At 42.8% G+C, this 22765-nt stretch overlaps 1 protein-coding gene across 2 annotated transcripts in view; it reads right to left on the bottom strand.

Annotated features, from left to right (window-relative positions):
- The window catches only part of COL8A1 (collagen type VIII alpha 1 chain), a 194252-nt gene continuing 171487 nt past the window's right edge, over positions 1-22765 (bottom strand). For both annotated transcript variants that reach the window (XM_073584400.1, XM_073584399.1), the window contains one exon: positions 1-2791. In XM_073584400.1, the coding sequence (XP_073440501.1) occupies positions 879-2791 (1913 nt within the window). In that variant the 3' untranslated portion in view covers positions 1-878. The remainder of the gene's footprint in view (positions 2792-22765) is intronic.

The raw sequence follows: 22765 nt of genomic DNA, 5'->3' as shown, positions 1-22765 counted from the left end.
AGCTCATAGTCGAAAAAAGGGGTGACAGATTCTCTTTAAATTTACGGTACTTTGTGCTTTGGTATAAAAACAGTACGAATTTCTGGTTATAGGGAATGCAGGAAATTAATCAGATTCAGCACCTCATTTACAGGATGTATTCCAACAATTCATTGGAAAACTCAAAGATTATTTGCTTTGAATCATCCATGTGTTTTTCAAGAAAATTGTTTACTGTTTAGAAAAAGGATCTGCTTTTTTCCCCCAGAAACAGTGCCACTCCTCACCAGAGGTTGTGTCTGGTATCGCAGCTCGAGATGGAGAAGAGCAGCACTGTTTGTTAAAAGAAACTCTTGATATTGCTTTACACATGGCAAAAATGTCTCTATCGTTTACTAAAACATGGCGGTCAGATATGAGTGTTATTATTACTTATGAATGAACACAGATTTCATCTTGTAACAATAATCTTGTTTTTTGTTGATTTTTTTTTCTTTTTGAAAAACTTTTTACTTTTCAGAAATCTACCTGTAAACTATGCAATAAAATATATTAATTTCAAATAATAATGTAAATGAAAGAATGGCAGATTTAAAAAACAACTTTTTGATCTGTATGTGCAATATGTGCCAGGAAACTATTTCCATATTGGGTAGCACCAGACCTTAATTCAATGAAAATAAACTCTTCAACTCTGTTTTTATATCATTTGCATAGCACAATAGAAGATTTAGCTGTGGTAAAGGATGGTCCAACCAGTCAAGATAAGGTGATGCCTTCAGGCCAGAAATATATCGTTTAGCAACATTTTGCCACTGGTAGCAGTGTTTTTAAGGCAGTTATTACCAATATAAAAAAGTATAAGCAAATTTAATTTAAGAGTCTCTACTAATTTTTGTTCACATTGGATACAATAAATATCCAGAGAATGATGAGTGGACATATTGTCCGGCATAGAGTCCAGATGCTTGATCTGACGGCATTTGAATATATACTCTGTCTCCGTGCATCAGTGGGACCACTGCACTTCCTGAAGCTTGGTCCAGATAGCCTTTTTTATACTCATCATACGTATACATCAATGGTTCGGCATTCTTGTACAACGCCACCCAAACATTTGCACCTTTACAATGGATATGGTAGGAAAAGTAGTAGATTCCAGGGATTTCACAAGTGAATATACCTGTGAGTGGATTGTAGCCTTGTCTGCCATTGTACAGTAACCTTTCAAACTTTATAGGTTCTCCTACTGGTGGGAAGGCAGTGGTCAGTTCTGCTGTAAAGGCTGGCATCTCATGAACTGGAACTGTGCCCCCTTTCTTTCCTTGGTAACCATGAGGAGTTTTTACTCCATCAATTGCAGGTCCTATATTTGGCAAATACTGGCCCATTCCTGGTGGTGTAGGTGGGATTTCTGCTGGAAGTCCAGGCTCGCCTGGTGGACCAGGAGGACCGGGTAAGCCACGTTGTCCAGGGGGTCCTAAAGCTCCAGGTGGCCCTATTGGACCCTGCTGGCCTGGCAAGCCAGCTTTGCCAACACCTGGTACACCAGGTGCCCCCTGTAAACCTTGCTCTCCCTTTGGTCCTGGTAGTCCAGGAGGACCAATAGGACCATTTGGCCCTGCAAGACCAGGTATTCCAGTTTGTCCTTGCAAACCTAGTTCACCGGGAATTCCAGATTCTCCTTTAGGTCCAGGCAATCCAGGTGCACCAGGTGGTCCAGTTAAACCTTTGTGTCCAGACTCTCCTTTAGGACCTATTGGTCCTGGCAAACCTCTCAGACCTTGAGGACCCACTTCACCTGGAAATCCTTGTTTGCCTGGAAGTCCTTGATTTCCTGGTTCACCTTTTGGTCCTGTTGTTCCTTCAGGGCCTCCAATGCCACGATCTCCTTTGGGCCCTGGAAATCCACCAACACCTGGAGGTCCCACAGGTCCTGGTAAACCTATTGGACCTGGCTCACCTGGTTGGCCTCCAATACCTGGTTCACCTACATGACCTTTCTCACCTTTTGGGCCAATGGGGCCTGGTGGACCACCGAAACCACGCTCACCTTTAAGTCCAGGAAAACCTGGTTTGCCAATTCCAGGAAGACCTGGTGCTCCAGGTAAACCAGGAAGTCCTTGATCACCTTTTCCACCAGGCATTCCAATTTCCCCAGGAAGACCATCTTGACCTGGTTTTCCGACACCTGGAACTCCTGGTGGACCCTGAAGCCCAGGTGGTCCAGCAGGTCCTTCTAGTCCTGGTTGCCCTTGTAACCCAGGGTTACCATGGTGCCCTTTTGGTCCTGGGAAACCATTCATGCCAGGTTTACCAATTCCAGGCAAGCCAGGTTGGCCCGGTGGTCCTTGTAATCCTGGAGGACCTTTAAGTCCAGGTAATCCTGGTACGCCAATTCCTTTATCTCCTTTTGGGCCTGAAATGCCAGGATATCCAGGTGGTCCTTTAAGTCCTGGTTCACCTTTAGGTCCTAAAAGTCCTGGTAAACCTGGTTCACCTGGTTTTCCAACACCAGCTAGTCCAGCAAGCCCAGGTGCTCCCTGGGGCCCTGGCTGTCCAGTTTGTCCATATTCTCCTTTTGGACCCAGATCACCTTTTGGACCTGATATTCCAATACCTCCTGGTTTTCCTGGCATGCCTGGCATACCTGGCTTGCCAATTCCAGGATATCCTGGTGGACCAGTGGTTCCAGGGTTTCCTTTAGGTCCTGGCATTCCTTGTCCTGGTGGTCCAGGAGGCCCAGGTGGCCCTCTTGGCCCTGGTTCACCAACGGGGCCTTGATCACCTCTTCGCGCAGATAATGGAAGTTCTGGTGAAAAGAAAAAAAAGAATAAAGTTATATTTCCTTTGTGGTAAGAATCTAATATACACCAATAAGTTAAATTTTGTAATTTATGTTAATTTAGCATACTTGAATATCGCCACCAATGACCAATCATGCTGGCAAAACAAAAAAAACATAAATATTTAGGATGAATTTTTACCTGTGCCAGTGCTGTCTGATTTGAACAAAAAAAACCCAGAATGGTTCCAGTATGAAGACTGTACAAACATTTTCAAAGGAATGATGGCAGGTTTCACCCACCTACCTCATTTTTTTTGTTGTTAAAAGAAAAAATTACCAAACAAAAACAATTAAGAAAAAAGAAAAAACTTGTCTTGCAAATTATTCTTTACTCCTATTAAGAAACACTAGCCAAGTACCAAAACTAGAAAGACCAAAAAGTTAATTTTCCGATCTAGTTGTTGAATGAACATGCAGATGATCTTGAAACTGTCCATTAAAATTTTTTGGAGTACATGAAATTATTTTTGCTATAATTATTTTTGTGCTGAGCTATTCATAGTCTCTCCATTTCATATTTTTATCATTATGATGTTCTATATAGATTACATATACAGCAGTGCGTTAAAGTTTCTGAACTCTTGAGAATTTTCCATATTTCTGCCTAAATTCAATTTAAATCTATATCAGATTTTCACACAAGTCCTAAAAGTTGATATAGAGAATCAAGCCAAACAAACGAGTCAAAAATATTGGACTTCGCCATTTTTTATTTTGTAGACTTTGTGCAGCTATAACTGCATCTAAATGTTTCCAGTAATTGTTGATTAGCCCTGCACATAGACTTGGAGAAATTCTTGCCCTTAATTCCTTCAACTCGTTGGTGAGTTTTCCCTGTAAACTGCTCTTTTCAGGTCCTTCCACAATTTTTCTGTAGGATTAAGGTCAAGGACTTAACCATTCCAAACTCTTCTCTAAAAATTATTTTGTAATATGAGTTTTGTGCTTTTGGTCACGGTCTTGCTGCATGAGCCAAGTTCTCTTCAGATTCAGCTCATGGGCAGATGTGCTGATATTTTCCCCTACAATTTGTTGATAAAATTCAGAATTCATTGTTCCATTAATGATGGTAAGCTTTCCTGGCTTAGATGCAGCAAAGCAGGCCCAAACCATGATACTATCACCACGGTGTTCCACGCAGCAGACTGCAAATGAGTAGCAATGTCCTTTTTGGAGAGCATTGTCATTCTCATTCCAATCCTAAAATGCATACCTATGTTGTTCAATGTCTTCCTGAAGGTGGACTCATGAACATTAGCAATAGCTAATGTGTGAGAGGCCTTTAGTTGCTTAGAGGTTACCTTGGGTTCCTTTTTGATATGGAAGACACCTTTCTTTTGGATGGATCTTTGTTGGTCTTTGTTGATCTTCTTAGGAAAGATAATTATAGTCTTGAATTTTCTTTGTTTGTACATAATCTGTCTGACTGTGGTTTGTGCAGGAACTTCAACACCATTTTTAAACTCTGTGGACCTTTTAAGCATCAACAACAACTCTTCTTCTGGGGTCCTCAGAAATTTCTTATGTTTGTGTAAGTGTACCATGGTGCAAACATCTGTTGGAAGGTCTGACTTTGATAGATCCCTGTTTTTTTATTCCTTCATGACTTTGCGATTTTTCGTTTTTGCACTTTTGTTTTTTCATCCCTTTGTTCCAAGAGCCATAACTTTTTATTTTTCTGTCCTCATAGTTGTATGAGTACTTGTTTTTTGGCAAGACAAGTTGTACTTTTGAATGACACCATTTATTTTGTCATGTTATGCACTGGAAAGCGGGACAAAAATTCTAAGTATGTTGAAACTGCAAAAAAAGTGCAATTCCACAAGTTTTTTTTATTTACCATGTTCACTATATGGTAAAATTAACCTGCCAATATGATTTTCCAGGCAAATAAGAGTAAGCAGATACCAAACATGTATAGGTTTTATTTATTTAAGTGGTAAAAAAAAAATCAAAAATTTTAAAGAAAATTTTTTTTTCCGCTTAAACTGGCATTTTCTGTAGTGGTTTCCTTTTTTGGGATGTGTGATGGCTTATGCGTGCCCAGAGATGATGTTTTTATTGATAGCATTTTGGGGTAGATATGATAGTTTGATTGCCTGTTATTGCATTTTATTGCAATATTGCACAGGCCAAAAAAACCCCGTAATTCTGGAATTTTGATTTTTTTTCTCATTATGCCATTTACCAATCAAATTAATTTATTTTATATTTTGATATATCAGACTTTTACAAATGCAGCGATACCAAATATGTGTACTGTATTTCTAAACTTTTTTTTTTACTTTTCACTTAATTTAATTGTCCCCATAGGAGACTTGTAACTGCGATCATCCAATTGCCTGTGCTACACATAGTGCTTCAACACTGCTATGTAAAGCAGAAATCATGATCTTCTTTGAATGCCGGCCACAAGCCAGCATTCATAGGAGTATCATAATGACAGGTACTGATGTCATCAGCAAACATCTGGCTGTCATGACAACCCATCGGCGCTCTGTGGTCCTGTGATAGGGGCTCCGATGGGCAGGATGAATGATGCGCTTCCAGCCAGCGCATGTTAAATCCCGATCTCAATGATTGACAGCGGGATTTAACTGTTTAACAGTCGCAGTTGGAGCACTGCTGTTAAAGGCACATGATGACTGATTAAATCAGTTATCATGTGTGGGGAAATATGGAAAGATGTGGGCTCAGAATGCAAGTCCACATCAAAGGTAGGGATACGACTTTTGACGTAAATATACCTTATTTTTCGGATTATAAGATGCACTTTTTTCCTCCAAATTTGGGGGGAAAATGGGGATGTGTCTTATAATGCGGATATACCTTACCGGTACCGTGGCTGCAGGCTGGCATGAGGGGGTGTCCGGAGGTGCTGCAGTTCCATGGTTTCCTATGTGGTGGACTCCAGGAAAATGGCCGCCGGGGGCAGCACATGTGCAGATGGAGATCTCGGCACCAAGATCTCGGGAGATCCATAATAAAAAAAAATTACAAAGTGTAATTTTTTTTTACCCATTTCTTTTACTTGGTACTGTTTATCTCTCTTTATCTACTTTTAGGACTTTGATGGAGTTTTCAGTCAAATTTATGCAGAAATAGGGAAAATTCTGTGTTGTACAAAAATTTTCAAGTCCAAAAATTTTCAAGCACTACTAAGAAAAAAAAGCTATGGGACAGAATAAGTAACTAGCTGGAAAACATTGGAGCAAATTTACACACCTTTACACATGTCTTGTTATAAATAAGGGGCATATCAGAGAGGTCTAAAATAAAAATGAAACCCAGACCTGTATATTTTTCAGGCTTTGGACTTACATCCATTTAAATGTTAATCGCTATGCCCCCATATGGTAAACCACTCCCACTTTATCAACTTTTGCAAGTGTGGCACAAAAAGTAAAAAATAATTTAGATGTAGCCATTCTTCAAAATGAAACGATAAGATGCAGAAAGAAATCCTGACTGGGAAAAGTATAATTTGACACCTAACAATATAAATTCAATGGCTTTTGTTGTGTTAAGCTAACTTTTTGCATCGGGATACTGTTTTTTGTTAGTTTAGGAATTACTACAATTGTAAGACAGAAAAAAAATAACAAACATTTTATATAGTGGAAAGTTTGAGATTTCTTGTAGCATCTGATGCATATGAAAAATTGTAAAGAAAAATGTCTAAAAGGAATTTTTTTTTATCTTTTAAGCATTAAAACGATATTCAAAGCTTAGCCTCACCAACCTCCTACCAGGAAGAGTGTAACTATAGTGGATACAGGGATACCAGTTGCACCCGGGCTCTGGAGCTTGTTGAAGTTCACAAGCTCTCTTTGGCTCACATGAGAAGAACAATACTATTAAAGACCCATGATAGTTGGGGTATACAGTACAGACCAAAAGTTTGGACACACCTTCTCATTCAAAGAGTTTTTTTTATTTTCATGACTATGAAAATTGTAGATTCACTCTGAAGGCATCAAAACTATGAATTAACACATGTGGAATTATATAATTAACAAAAAAGTGTGAAACAACTGAAAATATGTCTTATATTCTAGGTTCTTCAAAGTAGCCACCTTTTGCTTTGATTACTGCTTTGCACACTCTTGGCATTCTCTTGATGAGCTTCAAGAGGTAGTCACCGGAAATGGTCTTCCAACAGTCTTGAAGGAGTTCCCAGAGATGCTTAGCACTTGTTGGCCCTTTTGCCTTCACTCTGCGGTCTAGCTCACCCCAAACCATCTCAATTGGGTTCAGGTCTGGTGACTGTGGAGGCCAAGTCATCTGGCGTAGCACCCCATCACTCTCCTTCTTGGTCAGCTCGGAGGTGTGTTTGGGGTCATTGTCCTGTTGAAAAATAAATGATTTTCCAACTAAACGCAAGCTGGATGGAATAGCATGCCGCTGCAAGATGCTGTGGTAGCCATGCTGGTTCAGTATGCCTTCAATTTTGAATAAATCCCCAATAGTGTGACCAGCAAAGCACCCCCACACCATCAAACCTCCTCCTCCATGCTTCATGGTGGGAACCAGGCATGTAGAGTCCATCCGTTCACCTTTTCTGCATCGCACAAAGATACGGTGGTTGGAACCAAAGATATCAAATTTGGACTCATCAGACCAAAGCACAGATTTCCACTGGTCTAATGTCCATTCCTTGTGTTCTTTAGCCCAAACAATTCTCTTCTGCTTGTTGCCTGTCCTTAGCAGTGGTTTCCTAGCAGCTATTTTACCATGATAGCCTGCTGCACAAAGTCTCCTCTTAACAGTTGTTGTAGAGATGTGTCTGCTGCTAGAACTCTGTGTGGCATTGACCTGGTCTCTAATCTGAGCTGCTGTTAACCTGCGATTTCTGAGGCTGGTGACTCGGATGAACTTATCCTCCGCAGCAGAGGTGACTCTTGGTCTTCCTTTCCTGGGGCGGTCCTCATGTGAGCCAGTTTCTTTGTAGCGCTTGATGGTTTTTGCCACTGCATTTGGGGACACTTTCAAAGTTTTCCCAATTTTTCGGACTGACTGACCTTCATTTCTTAAAGTAATGATGGCCACTCGTTTTTCTTTACTTAGCTGCTTTTTTCTTGCCATAATACAAATTCTAAGTCTATTCAGTAGGACTATCAGCTGTGTATCCACCAGACTTCTGCACAACACAACTGATGGTCCCAACCCCATTTATAAGGCAAGAAATCCCACTTATTAAGCCTGACAGAGGGTACACCTGTGAAGTGAAAACCATTTCCAGTGACTACCTCTTGAAGCTCATCAAGAGAATGCCAAGAGTGTGCAAAGCAGTAATCAAAGCAAAAGGTGGCTACTTTGAAGAACCTAGAATATAAGACACATTTTCAGTTGTTTCACACCTTTTTGTTAATTATATAATTCCACATGTGTTAATTCATAGTTTTGATGCCTTCAGAATGAATCTACAATTTTCGTAGTCAAGAAAATAAATAAAACTCTTTGAATGAGGAGGTGTGTCCAAACGTTTGGTCTGTACTGTATATAGTGCAACAGGACCAGGGAAAACATGTTTGATGCATATTTTCCCCAGGGTTTTTGTCTTGTACTGTGAAAATGAACCAGCCAGGTAGTTTAGTAGCAAGAAACTATATTTTTCTGCTCCAAATTTTGAGGATAATTGTGGCTAATCATCTAAAATGCTCAGGTATGCTATAAAAGGGCAAAGAGTCTGCAGGCTGAAGGTGCCCTCTGTACCCCTAGGAAACTGCAGTAAGTAAAATAAGGCTGGGGTCACACTAACCGACGAGAAATACGGTCCGTACTTTCCATGCGTAATACGGAGAAATGTCCCCTAAATAGTGATCCGTATGTCATCCGTAATCAAGGTGTGGTCGCGTATTTTGCACATGTAAGCATCCGTATGTAATCCGTATGACATCTGTATGGCATCCGTATGCAGAGATTTTCTCGCAGGCCTGCAAAAATGGACATATAATGGATCCCTATGACAGGTTAAAACCCAAACGAAATGATATATACACATAGAATACATATATATATATATACATACATGTCATTGAGACATCTATATATATATATATATATATATATATATATATATTACATTTCTTAGAGTTCTGCATAGCAGAATAGCCGCTAAATCAATTGGCGGCTTCTGTAAAATCATTCCAAAACCCGAAATGAAATGACATATGGTTTACATACAGTAAACCATTTCATTTCATGTATTTTTTAAATGACAGCGCTACCTCACATTTGGTGGAGAAAGCTATGGGCAATGTTGTAGCCTTGCTGCTGGGAGCAACGGAAGAGGACTGCAAAGTCGGTTGCTAAGGGCAACGGTTTCCAAAAAGTGCATGTTGCAGTGCTGGCAACGCTGAGCCAGGAAGGCTGACGGTTGTTGAAGCCACTGTCCGGCTGTGGTTCTGGAACCATGGGGCGGCCTAGTGAGTAAGGCACTGTCCGGATCGGTGAGCCCAGTGCGGCCGTTTCCCCAGGAGAAAGAGACTGGTGATTGCTATAGGGAGCCTCTGAGGAGAAGAGGTACCCGAGGACCTGTGTGGCCGACACAGGAAACGGACAGGTTCATCTGTTCATTCATCCTTTGTGTCCAAGGATCTCCCTCTTCTGGTAAAGAAAGGTAGTGAGGCTGATTACCAAACACCTGATCAGGTGGATGGTGACTGGGTAACGGGAACTTCTGACTGGATATAAGGCAGCCGACGCCCTTCTGAGTTGCTGGTGATTTCTCTGCTATTGAACTTATTAGTTTTGGTTTTGTTTACCTTGTTTTTTGGAGTTCAGCCATCCCCGGGGGGGGGGGGGGGGTGTGCTGGATTCTTTTTCCTTGATCAGTGTTCTCTTTTGCTCTGCTTCCAGAATATTCTGAGTGCTGATATAGGGTTTGAAGTCTAGTGACTTCAGGGTCCTTTTTGCTTATCAGTTGTGTTGGTAATATTTTTTAGCAGGGTTTTCTCGGATTGCAGACAGCAGCTTTTCTATCCTGTCCTTTTTAGTTAGCTTGGGCCCCATCGTTTGCTCAACCTGTATGTAGATCTCCAGCTGTGACGAGGTGTCTAGGATCACCGTAGGAACACTCCACGGCTACTGCTAGTTGTGTGATAGGATTAGGGGTCTGCAATCTGCTAGTTTCCAACCTCTCTGTTTTTCTGGGCTGAGCTTGTGTTTTGTTTTTTCCTCCTCGGTGACTCAATCATAAACAGAATCACCAGCCATACCGCAGATTCTAGGGTACTCAAAAAGCAGGAAGGAATTGTTTTTAAAAAAAGTGTCAGAATTTTTTTTTGTGTGTGTATATTTTTTCCTCTTTTTATCTGAGGCCGTAGGTAGGAGGAATATTTTTTTTTTTTTCTGATGGAGTTTAAGCAGTTGTCTGATCGTATGGAGCAGCTTGCTGCTGAGGTGCGGGGAATTTCCGCCTATCTTGCTCGTTCACACGCTGCTGAACCAGAAATCCCCACTCCTGATGTGTTTTTTGGGGATTGGTCTAAATTTTTGAATTTTAAGAATAATTGTAAATTATTTCTTGCCTTGAAGCCTAACTCATCGGGGAGCTCTGCGCAGCAGGTTAAGATTGTCATCTCCTTGCTGCGCGGCGATCCCCAGGATTGGGCGTTTTCTTTAGTACCAGATGATCCTATTCTAACTAATGTGGATGCATTTTTTCAGGCCTTGGGGTTGTTGTATGATGAACCTAATGCGATTGATCAATCTGAAAAGACCCTGTTGGCATTGAGCCAGGGTCAAGATTCTGCAGAACTGTACTGTCAAAAATTCCGAAAGTGGGCGGTCCTCACCACTTGGAATGATGGTGCCTTGGCAGCTCTCTTTCGGAAGGGTTTATCAGAAACCATAAAAGATACTATGGTGGGATTTCCTGTTCCCTCTGGCCTTGACGATTCTATGTCATTAGCTATTCAGGTTGATCGGCGTTTACGTGAACGTAAAATTATACGGGAAATGCTGCCACCTGTTGAACAAATGTCTGAACCTATGCAATGCGATAGAGTTTTGTCTAGGGCGCAACGTCAGGAGTTCAGAAGGCGTAATAAGCTGTGTTTTTTCTGTGGAGATGCCTCTCAAATTATTTCTGTCTGCCCTAAACGAGAGAAATGTTTTGCACACACATTTGCTGTAGGTGGTGTACAACCTAAGTTTCTTCTGGCAATTACTCTGATCTGCTCCCTATCCACATTTTCTGCTAAAGCCTTTGTGGATTCAGGAGCAGCCTTGAACCTAATGGATTTAGATTTTGCTAAACGTTGTGGTTTCCCTATGACACCCCTGCGGACACCTATTACTTTGAGGGGTATTGATGCTACTCCTTTGGCGAAGAATAAACCTCAGTTTTGGACCCAGGTGGTAATGCGGGTCGCCCCAGACCATCAAGAAAATTGCAGATTTTTGGTGTTGCATAATTTGCATGATACCATCGTGCTGGGGTTCCCCTGGTTGCAAATCCATAATCCAGTTTTGGATTGGAAATCTGTGTCTGTGGTGAGTTGGGGTTGTCGGTGTGCTCTTAGTGACACTCCTGTTTTCTCCACTTCTCCCCAGTCGCATGAGGTTCCTGATTATTTGGCTGATTTTTATGATGTGTTTAGTGAGAGTAAGTCTGCATCTTTGCCTCCTCATAGGAGTTATGACTGTGCAATTGAGCTGAGTCCGGGGTGTAAATTTCCCAAGGGTCGACTTTTTAATTTATCTGTACCCGAACATGAGGCTATGCGTTCTTATATTAAGGAGCCGTTGGAGAAGGGTCATATTAGACCATCCTCTTCACCCTTGGGTGCTGGGTTTTTTTTTTGTGGCCAAGAAGGATGGTTCATTAAGGCCCTGTATTGACTATCGCTCCCTTAACAAAATTACTGTTAAATATCAGTATCCGTTACCCCTGATTTCTGACCTATTTTCTAGAGTTGAAGGTGCTTGCTGGTTTACCAAGCTTGACCTCAGGGGGGCGTATAATCTTATTCGCATTAAGCATGGGGATGAATGGAAGACAGCGTTTAATACTCCGGAGGGACATTTTGAGTACCTGGTGATGCCTTTTGGGCTCACTAATGCCCCTTCTGTCTTCCAGTGCTTCATGAATGATATTTTCCGGGACTTTGTGGATAAGTTTCTGATCATCTATTTGGATGATATTTTGATCTTTTCCAGGGATTGGGATTCTCATGTGGAACATGTTCGGACTGTGTTCCGGATTTTGAGGGAAAACTCCCTGTATGTTAAGGGATCGAAATGTCTTTTTGGTGTACAGAGGATTTCATTTTTGGGATTTATTTTGTCTCCATCAACTATTGAAATCGACCCGGCCAAGGTACAGGCCATTTATGATTGGGTGCAGCCCACTTCTTTGAAGGCTCTCCAGAAGTTTTTGGGTTTTGCTAAGTTTTATCGTAAGTTTACTGTATAGCCAATTTTCCTGTTATTGCCAAATCATTGACTGATTTGACTAAGAAGGGCGCTGATTTGCTGAATTGGTCTCCAGAGGCTGTTTCTTCTTTTCAGGAGCTGAAGCGGAGGTTCACTTCTTCTCCGGTTTTGCGACAACCCGATGTCTCACTTCCATTTCAGGTGGAGGTGGATGCTTCAGAGACTGGTGCAGGAGCTGTTTTGTCCCAAAAGGATCTTGTAACATCTAAAATGAACCCCTGTGCCTTCTTTTCCCGAAAGTTCTCTCCTTCGGAACGCAAATATGATGTGGGGAATCGAGAACTGTTGGCCATGAAGTGGGCATTTGAGGAGTGGAGACATTGGTTGGAGGGAGCTAGACATCAAGTTGTGGACCTCACTGACCACAAGAATTTGATCTACCTTGAGTCGGCTAAACGCTTGAATCCGAGACAGGCCAGGTGGGCCTTGTTTTTCACACGTTTTGATTTTGTGGTCTCCTTTCTCCCGGGCACTAAGAACGTTAAGGCTGATGCCCTCTCTAGTAGTTTTTTGGCCGATTCTCCTATTGTGACCAAGCCTGCTACCATCTTAGGTGAGGGAGTGGTTCTTTCTGCCATCTCGCCTGATTTGAGACTTGCTCTGGAGAAGTTTCAGGAGGATAAGCCTGAGCGATGTCCCTGTGGTAGGTTGTATGTTCCTGACCAGTGGAGGAGGAAAGTGATGTCTGAGGTTCATTGCTCCGTGTTGGCTGGTCATCCAGGTATTTCTGGTACTAGGGATTTGGTGAGTCGGTCTTTTTGGTGGCTTGCCTTGTCTCGTGATGTCAGAAATTTTGTGCAGTCCTGTGGGACTTGCTCCCGATCTAAGCCTTGTTCTCATTCTAGTGGGTTGTTGATGCCTTTGCCGGTGCCCAGGAGGCCATGGACCCATATTTCAATGGATTTTATTTCTGATCTGCCTGTCTCTCAGAGGATGACTGTTATCTGGGTGATTTGTGATAGATTCTCTAAGATGGTCCATCTTGTACCACTCCCTAAGTTGCCATCTTCCTCAGAGTTGGTGCCCTTGTTTTTGCAACAGGTGGTTCGCTTGCACGGGATTCCTGAGAACATTGTATCGGACAGAGGAGTTCAGTTTGTTTCTAGATTTTGGAGGACTTTCTGTTCCAAGCTGGGAATTCAGTTGTCCTTCTCCTCTGCATTTCACCCTCAGACCAATGGGCAGACGGAGAGAACAAACCATACTTTGGAGGCTTAATTGAGATGTTTTATATCTGCTGATCAGGATGATTGGGTCTCATTTTTACCCTTGGCCGAATTTGCTTTAAATAATAGAGCTAGTTCTGCCACTTTGATGTCACCCTTTTTCTGTAACTTTGGGTTTCATCCTCGATTTTCTTCAGGGCAGGTGGAGTCTTCTGCCTATCCAGGGGTTGACACTGTGGTGGAAAGAATGCAGCAGATTTGGGACCAAGTGGTGGATAAGTTGTCTCTTTCCCAGGAAAAGGCCCAGCCGTTTTCTAACCGGCATAGGACCATTGGTCCTCGGTTTAAGGTGGGTGATATGGTCTGGTTGTCATCAAAGAATATCTCTATGAAAGTGGCTTCTCCAAAGTTTAAACCTAGATTTATTGGACCTTACAAGATTTTGGAGATTATTAATCCGGTCTCTTTTCGGTTGGCTCTTCCTGTCACATTTAAGATTCATAATGTGTTTCATAAGTCCTTGTTGAAGAGGTTTGTTGAACCAGTGGTTCCTATGGCGGCACCTCCTGACCCTGTGTTGGTTGAAGGTAACATGGAATATGAGGTAGAGAAGATACTGGATTCCTGTCTGGCTAGACGGAGACTCCAGTATTTGGTTAAGTGGAAGGGTTATGGTCAGGAGGATAATTCCTGGGTCTCTGCCTCGGATATTCATGCCGAAAGATTGGTGCGTGCTTTTCATCGAGCTCATCCTGATCGGCCTGGTGGCTTGGATGAGGGTTCGGTGACCCCTCCTCAAGAGGGAGGTACTGTTGTGTGCTCATCTGTTCATTCATCCTTTGTGTCCGATGATCTCCCTCTTCTGGTAAAAAAAGGTAGTGAGGCTGATTACTAAACACCTGATCAGGTGGATGGTGACTGGGTAACGGGAACTTCTGACTGGATATAAGGCAGCCGACACCCTTCTGAGTTGCTGGTGATTTCTCTGCTGGATTCTTGGAGACCAATTTTATACATAACAAAATAGTCCAAAACTATTAGCCACCTCAATTCAGCATATTATATCTCAATTTCTGCCACAAATTTGTGCAGACATAACAAAGGCAAATAGGCAAAAAATAGATGAATCAATAAAACCAATCATTTATTAATAAATTTCATAAAATTCTTTTTTACAAGGAAATTTCTAAAAAAGGGAGTACAAATGTAATGATAGATGCTCACAGAATTAAGCTTTATGCAACATAATCACAGAATGTTTTTTTCTTTTCTTTTTTAATTTTTTACATACAAATAATCTCCAAATAGTGTTTATTTCTTAAGCATAAATTCATAAGCTATATTTATATAAACTTCTGTCTAAATATTTTTTAGGGAAAGACCCAGTAGTTCTAAAAGCAGAAGAAACACATCTTTGATTAAATAGTGTGAAATACACACTGCTGAAGGTAAATAACAATTGGGTTTAACTCCCTATACTGTGTATACCATGATAATCAAAGACAAGGCTAACTAATCCTTAATGGAGTAATCACAATGCATAAATGCTCAGATAGTAGTGACTTTTGTTCTCAATGTTTCTCTGATTAATTACAAATACTTATAAACAAAATTGCATAAGCTTACTTGATTGTGTAAATAAGTATCTAATTGTTGTAACAAAGGAACAACCTAACTGTGTGTGCGGCAAAGAAAATTTCTCCTTAATATGAATATATCCAATGCCTAGTGCAGAGAACTACAGGTTAATCATGTGTCCTGCTTAATATGCCAGCTATACTGATTCAATTTGAAATAGGCTATTCCTGCATGATGTAACAATGCAATCCTGTTTGCAATTATACAACAACTTACATGTATAAAACTTCTGTGGCTCTCTCATACACGTGTCTGGTTACCCCGACAGCGCCGTTTCGCCATACTGGCTTCCTCAATAGGGGGCGTACATATTTACACAATCAAGTAAGCTTATGCAATTTTGTTTATAAGTATTTGTAATTAATCAGAGAAACATTGAGAACAAAAGTCGCTACTATCTGAGCATTTATGCATTGTGATTACTCCATTAAGGATTAGTTAGCCTTGTCTTTGATTATCATGGTATACACATAGTATAGGGAGTTAAACCCAATTGTTATTTACCTTCAGCAGAGTGTATTTCACACTATTTAATCAAAGATGTGTTTCTTCTGCTTTTAGAACTACTGGGTCTTTCCCTAAAAAATATTTAGACAGAAGTTTATATAAATATAGCTTATGAATTTATGCTTAAGACATAAACACTATTTGGAGATTATTTGTATGTAAAAAATGAAAAAAGAAAAGAAAAAAACATTCTGTGATTATGTTGCATAAAGCTTAATTCTGTGAGCATCTATCATTACATTTGTACTCCCTTTTTTAGAAATTTCCTTGTAAAAAAGAATTTTATGAAATTTATTAATAAATGATTGGTTTTATTGATTCATCTATTTTTTGCCTATTTGCCTTTGTTATGTCTGCACAAATTTGTGGCAGAAATTGAGATATAATTCTTGGAGACCAGCCTGATTCCTGCTTCCCAAAGATAAGTTTTTGCTCTGCTATTGAACTTATTAGTTTTGGTTTTGTTTACCTTGTTTTTTGGAGTTCAGCCATCCCCGGCCGGGGGTGTGATGGATTCTTTTTCCTTGATCAGTGTTCTCTTTTGCTCTGCTTCCAGAATATTCTGAGTGCTGATATAGGGTTTGAAGTCTAGTGACTTCAGGGTCCTTTTTGCTTATCAGTTGTGTTGGTAATATTTTTTAGCAGGGTTTTCTCGGATTGCAGACAGCAGCTTTTCTATCCTGTCCTTTTTAGTTAGCTTGGGCCCCATCGTTTGCTCAACCTATCTTTCTATCTGTGTTAGTGTTTTCATCTTGCTTCACCATCATTATATGTTGGAGGTTGCCTATTGCTTTGGGGTCTGCTCTGGGGCAGTCAGTTTTTCCCTTTTCTCTCTTTAGGCTTATGTAGATCTCCGGCTGTGACGAGGTGTCTAGGATCACCGTAGGAACACTCCACGGCTACTGCTAGTTGTGTGATAGGATTAGGGGTCTGCAATCCGCAAGTTTCCAACCTCTCTGTTTTTATTGGCTGAGCTTGTGTTTTGTTTTTTTCTCCTCGGTGACTCAATCATAACACATATGTGTGTGTGAGTTGTGTGATACATGTGTGTGTGAGCTGTGTGTGAGTTGTGTGATACATGTGTGTGTGTGTGAGCTGTGTGTGAGTTGTGTGATACATGTGTGTGAGTTGTGTGATACATGTGTGTGTGATACGTGTGAGCTGTGTGTGAGCGTGAGCTGTGTGATGTGTGTGTAAGTTACTTGTGTGAGCGTGAGCTTTGTGAGCTACCTGTGTGTGAGCTGTGATACAGAGTGTGTGATACGTGTGAGCTATGTGTGTGTGTGTGATACGTGTGAGCTGTGTGTGTGTGTGATACATGTGAGCTGTGTGTGATACATGTGAGCTGTGTGTGATACGTGTGAGCTGTGTGTGTGTGTGTGATACATGTTAGCTGTGTGTGATACGTGTGAGCTGTGTCTGTGTGTGATACGTGTGAGCTGGGTGTGTGTGTGATACGCGTGAGCTGTGTGTGTGTGATACGTGTGAGCTGTGTGTGTGTGATACATGTAAGCTGTGTGTGTGTGTGTGATACATGTGAGCTGTGTGTGATACGTGTGAGCTGTGTGTGTGATACGTGTGAGCTGTATCTGTGTGTGATACGTGTGGGCTGGGTGTGTGTGTGTGATACGTGTGAGCTGTGTGGGTGTGATACATGTGAGCTGTGTGTGATACATGTGAGCTGTGTCTGTGTGTGATACGTGTGAGCTGGGTGTGTGTGTGATACGTGTGAGCTGGGTGTGTGATACGTGTGAGCTGGGTGTGATACGTGCGAACTGTGTGTGATACATGTGAGCTGTGTGTGTGTGTTACGTGTGAGCTGTGTGTGTGTGATACGTGTGAGCTGTTTGTGTGATACGTGTGAGCTGGGTGTGTGATACGTGTGAGCTGGGTGTGCGATACGTGTGAGCTGTGTGTGTGTGTGCGATACGTGTGAGCTGTGGTGTGTGAGCTGGGTGTGTGATACGTGTGAGCTGGGTGTGTGACACGTGTGAGCTGTGTGTGCGATACATATGAGCTGTGTGTGTGTGCGTGACAAGTGTAAGCTGTGTGTGATACGTGTGAGCTGTGTGTGAGCTACTTGTGTGAGCTGTGTGGTACGTGTGTGTGTGTGAGCTAAAGCAAAAGTTGGCACAACCTGCCAGTGTTCTACGATTTGGGTGAGGACATTCATTGTATGTGGGCTGGTGAATTTTTTTTTCTGTCAGGGCTGCTTTATGGTCTCAGCCCGGCCCTGTGTAAGGAGCAGAGCCATGTGTGTGCGAGGTGTTATGAATGAGTCGCCGGAGGAGGAGAAAACAAAAATACAAGCTAAGTCCAGAAAACCGGAGAGGTTGGTATCTATCGGATTGCAGACCCCTGATCCTATTTACCACAACTAACAGTAGCCGTGGGGGGTTCCTACGGTGCCCTAGACCCCTCGTCACAGCCAGAGAACTACATAAGCCTAAAGAAAGAAAGGGGAAATCTAAACTGCCCCAGAGCAGACCCCAAAGCAATAGACAGCCCCCAACAGGACTGGCTGAATACAACACTAAGGAAACCAGACAAAATCTCATGGAATAATAGCAGGGCAAAACTTAGCTTTTAGTAGACAGGAACTAAAACTGGATGCCAGAGCTCAGAGCAGAAAGGATCACCAGCAAACCCTGCAGGGCGTCGGCTGCCTTATATCCACTCATAAATTCCAGATGTCCAATCACACTCCGCCTGTTCAGATGACAGGTTCTTCCCATCCCAATCAATTTCACTACCTCTCTTCACCAGCAGAGGGAGTTCATCATACATCAAAGGGGAAGGGGAAAAAGAACTCACAACAGCGAGGTGTAAGGAGAGGAGCCGTGCGTGTGTACAGAGCGGAGCCGTGCGTGTGTACAGAGCGGAGCCGTGCGTGTGCACGGAGCGGAGCCGTGCATGTGTACGAGGTGTACGGAGCGGAGCCGTGCGTGTGTACGAGGTGTACGGAGCGGAGCCGTGCGTGTGTACGAGGTGTACGGAGCGGAGCCGTGCGTGTGTACGAGGTGCACGGAGCGGAGCCGTGCGTGTGTTCGAGGTGCACGGAGAGGAGCCGTGAGTGTGTACGAGGTGCACGGAGCGGAGCCGTGAGTGTGTACGAGGTGCACGGAGCTGAGCCGTGCGTGTGTACGAGGTGCACGGAGCGGAGCCGTGCGTGTGTACGAGGTGCACGGAGCGGAGCCGTGCGTGTGTACGAGGTGCACGGAGCGGAGCCGTGCGTGTGTACGCTGTGCACGGAGCGGAGCCGTGCGTGTGTACGAGGTGCACGGAGCGGAGCGCCATGGGTGTGTACGAGGTGCACGGAGCGGAGCCGTGCGTGTGTACGAGGTGCACGGAGCAGAGCCGTGGAGCTGTGCATGTGTACGAGGTGCACGGAGCGGAGCCGCACGTGTACAGAGCAGAGATGTGTACGGAGCTGAGCAGCGCGTGTGCGAGGTGTAAGGAGCAGAGTCGCACATGTGTGAGGTGTACGGAGCCGCGTGTGTGCGAGGTGTACGGAGCGGAACTGCGAGTGTACAAGGTGTATGGAGCAAAGCCGCATGTGCACAAGGTTTACGGAGTGGAGCCATTTGTGTACAAGGTTTACAGAGCGTGGCCACGTGTGTACAAGGTGTACGGAGCAGAGCGCATGTGTACGAGGTTTACGGAGTGGAGCCATGTGTGTACTGAGTGGAGCCGTGTGTGTGCGAGGTGTACAGAGCGGAGCTGTGTGTGTGCGAGGCATAAAAAGCGGAACCGTGTGTTTATGATGTGTGCAGAGCCATACGTGTACCAGGTGTATGGTGGGGAGCATTCATACCTCCCAGCGTGACAGTCCCGATTTTGAGAGAGATTCTGTCCCACTGCCCCGGCTGGGAGCTTACTTTTCCCGCGGATACAGGAGTACACGTGACGTTCTACCGGAAGTGATGTGCTAGAAGCTGAACGGAAATTAGGTAATTTCCGGAGTAGATTGTTACGGAACCATGAAGGCACTTCAGGGAATGTTTCAGATCCATCACTGTGTCCTCCTCCAACAGCGCGGACAGCAGGATCGCCTTGGACTCGGGGTTGCCGGCCAGGTAAGCCGATCATGATATGTCCTGCATCGGGAGGCTCAGGTGGGCACTACAGTAGGAGCCGGGCTGCTATAGTATCTTTATAGAATCTTTCTCTCTCTGTTTCTTTATCTCTCTAATCTCTCTTTTTTTTCTCTCTCTTGGTTCTTTCTTTCTATGTTTCTTTCTTTCCCCTCTTTCTTTCTCTCTCTCGTCTTTCTTTCTTTCCCCTCTTTCTTTCTCTCTTTGTTCTTTCTTTCTTTCTCCCTCTGTTTTTTTTCTCTCTGTTCTTTCTTTCTTTCTTTCCCTCAGTACCAGTCAGTGTGCCCACAGTACCAGTAGAATAAGAGGGGTAGGAAAACTAGGTGGCACTGGTCATATTGTGCCTCTCATACTTTTTACTGGTGTATAATCATATGCCCTCAGCACCCCCATAAAGTGGGCCAGCCCCAGACAACAGAGTACAAACAAATCACCATTACTATCAGTCTAAGTGGACAATTATATACGTAAAGTTAATGATGTCCCTGCGCCAAGCAGTGCGGAGGATCAGAATACACTGAGGAGACCAGAGCAGCGGGGTTTGGGGAGAAGAATTATATGGGGCCCATTATACTGTATGAAGTAATATATGGTGCCCATTATGCTGTATGAAGTCATATATGGGGACCATTATACTGTATGAAGTAATATATGGTGCCCATTATACTGTATGAAGTAATATATAGGGCCCATTATACTGTATGAAGTAATATATGGTGCACATTATACTGTATGCAGTAATATATAGTGCCCATTAAACTGTATGAAGTAATATATGGGGCCCATTATACTGTATGGAGTAATATATGGGGCCCATTATACTGTATGGAGCATTATATGGGGCCCATTATACTGTACGAAGTAATATATGGGGCACATAATACTGTATGGAGCATTATGTGGGGATAGGGGATGACTATCTGTTTGTTGTGGATCCGACAGCTGGGACCCCCATGATCCTGGGAAACATAGCTTTGAAGAGCACCATGTAAATGGAGCTGTGGTCAGTCATACGCACTGTGGTGCCATTCACATGTGGCTCTTCAAATAACTCCTTAAAGAGAGTGATGAGGGGACAACAAAGTATAGCAAAAATTCACTGATCAGGGCGAGGAGTGTTATAGTTTGTGGGCTGGTGGGATTTGTGTGGCAGGGCTGCATTTTTGTCCCAATCTGGCCCTGTGCCAGGCCTACCATTGCCATTAATGACCCTTGTTCTGGATACTTTTGTGTTGTTCTTCTATGTGCGTGTGATGCCGCTGACATCCTTGTGTTTGGACACCTTTTTTTTTCTATTTATCTAAATCAAAATGTCCACTACTATACTTAGTTTTACAGGATAGATATGAGAATTTACTTTGTGTGTGGGGGGGGCGTCATTTTGCTGTTCGCCTCAGGCAGCAGAGAGGCTAGGTTCACCCCTGTTTATGATGAATAATAAACCGCATGGACTGCTATGTTTTGATGGAAAATCCGTGCTGGATGTGATTTGCCTAGCAAGAATCCTCTAACTAAATGACAGCGCTACCTCACAATATATATATATATATGTATTCTATGATATATCTATTCTTTTGTTTCTTTATTAAACCTGTCAGTGTGATTTTACTGCATCGTTCACTGAATTGCCGGCTTTTCTAAAGGACACCGGGTGCGTATTTCTCACAAGTCACACATCTGGTCCGTGTGTAATATGTTTTTTTGCGCACCCATAGACTTGCATTGGCGTATTTCGGCTGGAATACGTTGACAATCGCAGCATGCTGCGATTGGCACGGACCATAAAATACGCGCGAGAAATATACGGCTGATGGGAGCTACCCCATAGAGAATCATTGGTCCGTGTGCAATGAGTGGTTTTTACGCCTCTCACTCGTCCGTATTTCTCTCTAGTGTGACCCCGGCCTAATTGTTTGGTTTGGAGCTGTGCACTTGGATCAGCTCCGGTGAGTTAGGATTAACATGTACAGTTAATGGCCAACCGGTCAAAGATTTTACAGCTCTGGCAAAAATTAAGAGACCACTGCAAAATTTTCTGTTTGTCTGATTTTTCTCTTTATAGGTATATTTTTGAGTAAAATGTAAATTGTTCTTTTATTCTATAAACTACTGATAACATGTCTCCGAATTTCCAAGCAATAAATTTTGTATTTATTTTCAGAAAATGAGAAATGGTCAAAATAACAAAAAAATGCAGTGCTTGCAGACCACAAATATTGCTAAGAAAAGAAGTTCATTTAGAAACAACAATACTAATGTTTTAACTCAGGAAGAGTTCAGAAATCAATATTTTGTGGAATAGCCATGATTTTTAATCGCTGCTTTTATGCGTCTTGGCATGCTTTCCACCAGTCTTTCACACTAGGTGACCTTATGCCACTCCTGGTACAAAAAAGTAAGCAGTTCTTCTTTGTTTGATGGCTTGTGACTATCCATCATCCTCTTGATTACATTCCTGAGGTTTTCAAAGGGAGATCTGGAGATTGGGCTGGCCATGACAGGGATTTGATGTGGTGGTCCTTCATCCACACATTGATTGACCTAGCTGTGTGGCATGGCGCATTGTCCTGCTGGAAAAACCAGTCCTCAGAGTTGGGGAACATTGCCTGAGCAGAAAGAATCAACTGTTTTTCCAGGATAACCTTGTATGCGGTTTGATTCATACGTCCTTCTCAAAGATTAGCATGCCTAATTCCAGCCTAGCTGAAGCATCCCCAGATCATCACCGATCCTCCACCAAATTTTACAGTGGGTACAAGACACTGCGGCTTGTACGTGTCAAGAACACCGCACTGAACTGCTCACTGAGCCAGTGTGCGAGTCCTGAGTAAAGCGAACTGTGCTCAAAGATACCTGTGGAGCGGGCAGCAGAGACTTATGGAACACATTGGATATTTTTAAAGAGGCAGGGAGACGCAGCCTATATGCCACTGGGTTGACTATCTCCATAATCTCGTACGGACCAATGAACTTTGGTCCCAACTTAGCTGATGGTACCTTTAAGTTGATGTTACGTGTGGAAAGCCAAACCTTCTCTCCCACCCGAAACATGTCACCCGTGGCTCTCTTTTTGTCAGCAAAATATTTGTACC

Source organism: Dendrobates tinctorius, unplaced genomic scaffold, assembly GCF_039654945.1.
Source record: "Dendrobates tinctorius isolate UK_male_01 unplaced genomic scaffold, ASM3965494v1 ptg000084l, whole genome shotgun sequence".
Classification (NCBI taxonomy): Eukaryota; Metazoa; Chordata; class Amphibia; order Anura; family Dendrobatidae; genus Dendrobates; species Dendrobates tinctorius.
This window is presented reverse-complemented; position numbering and strand designations above follow the sequence as displayed.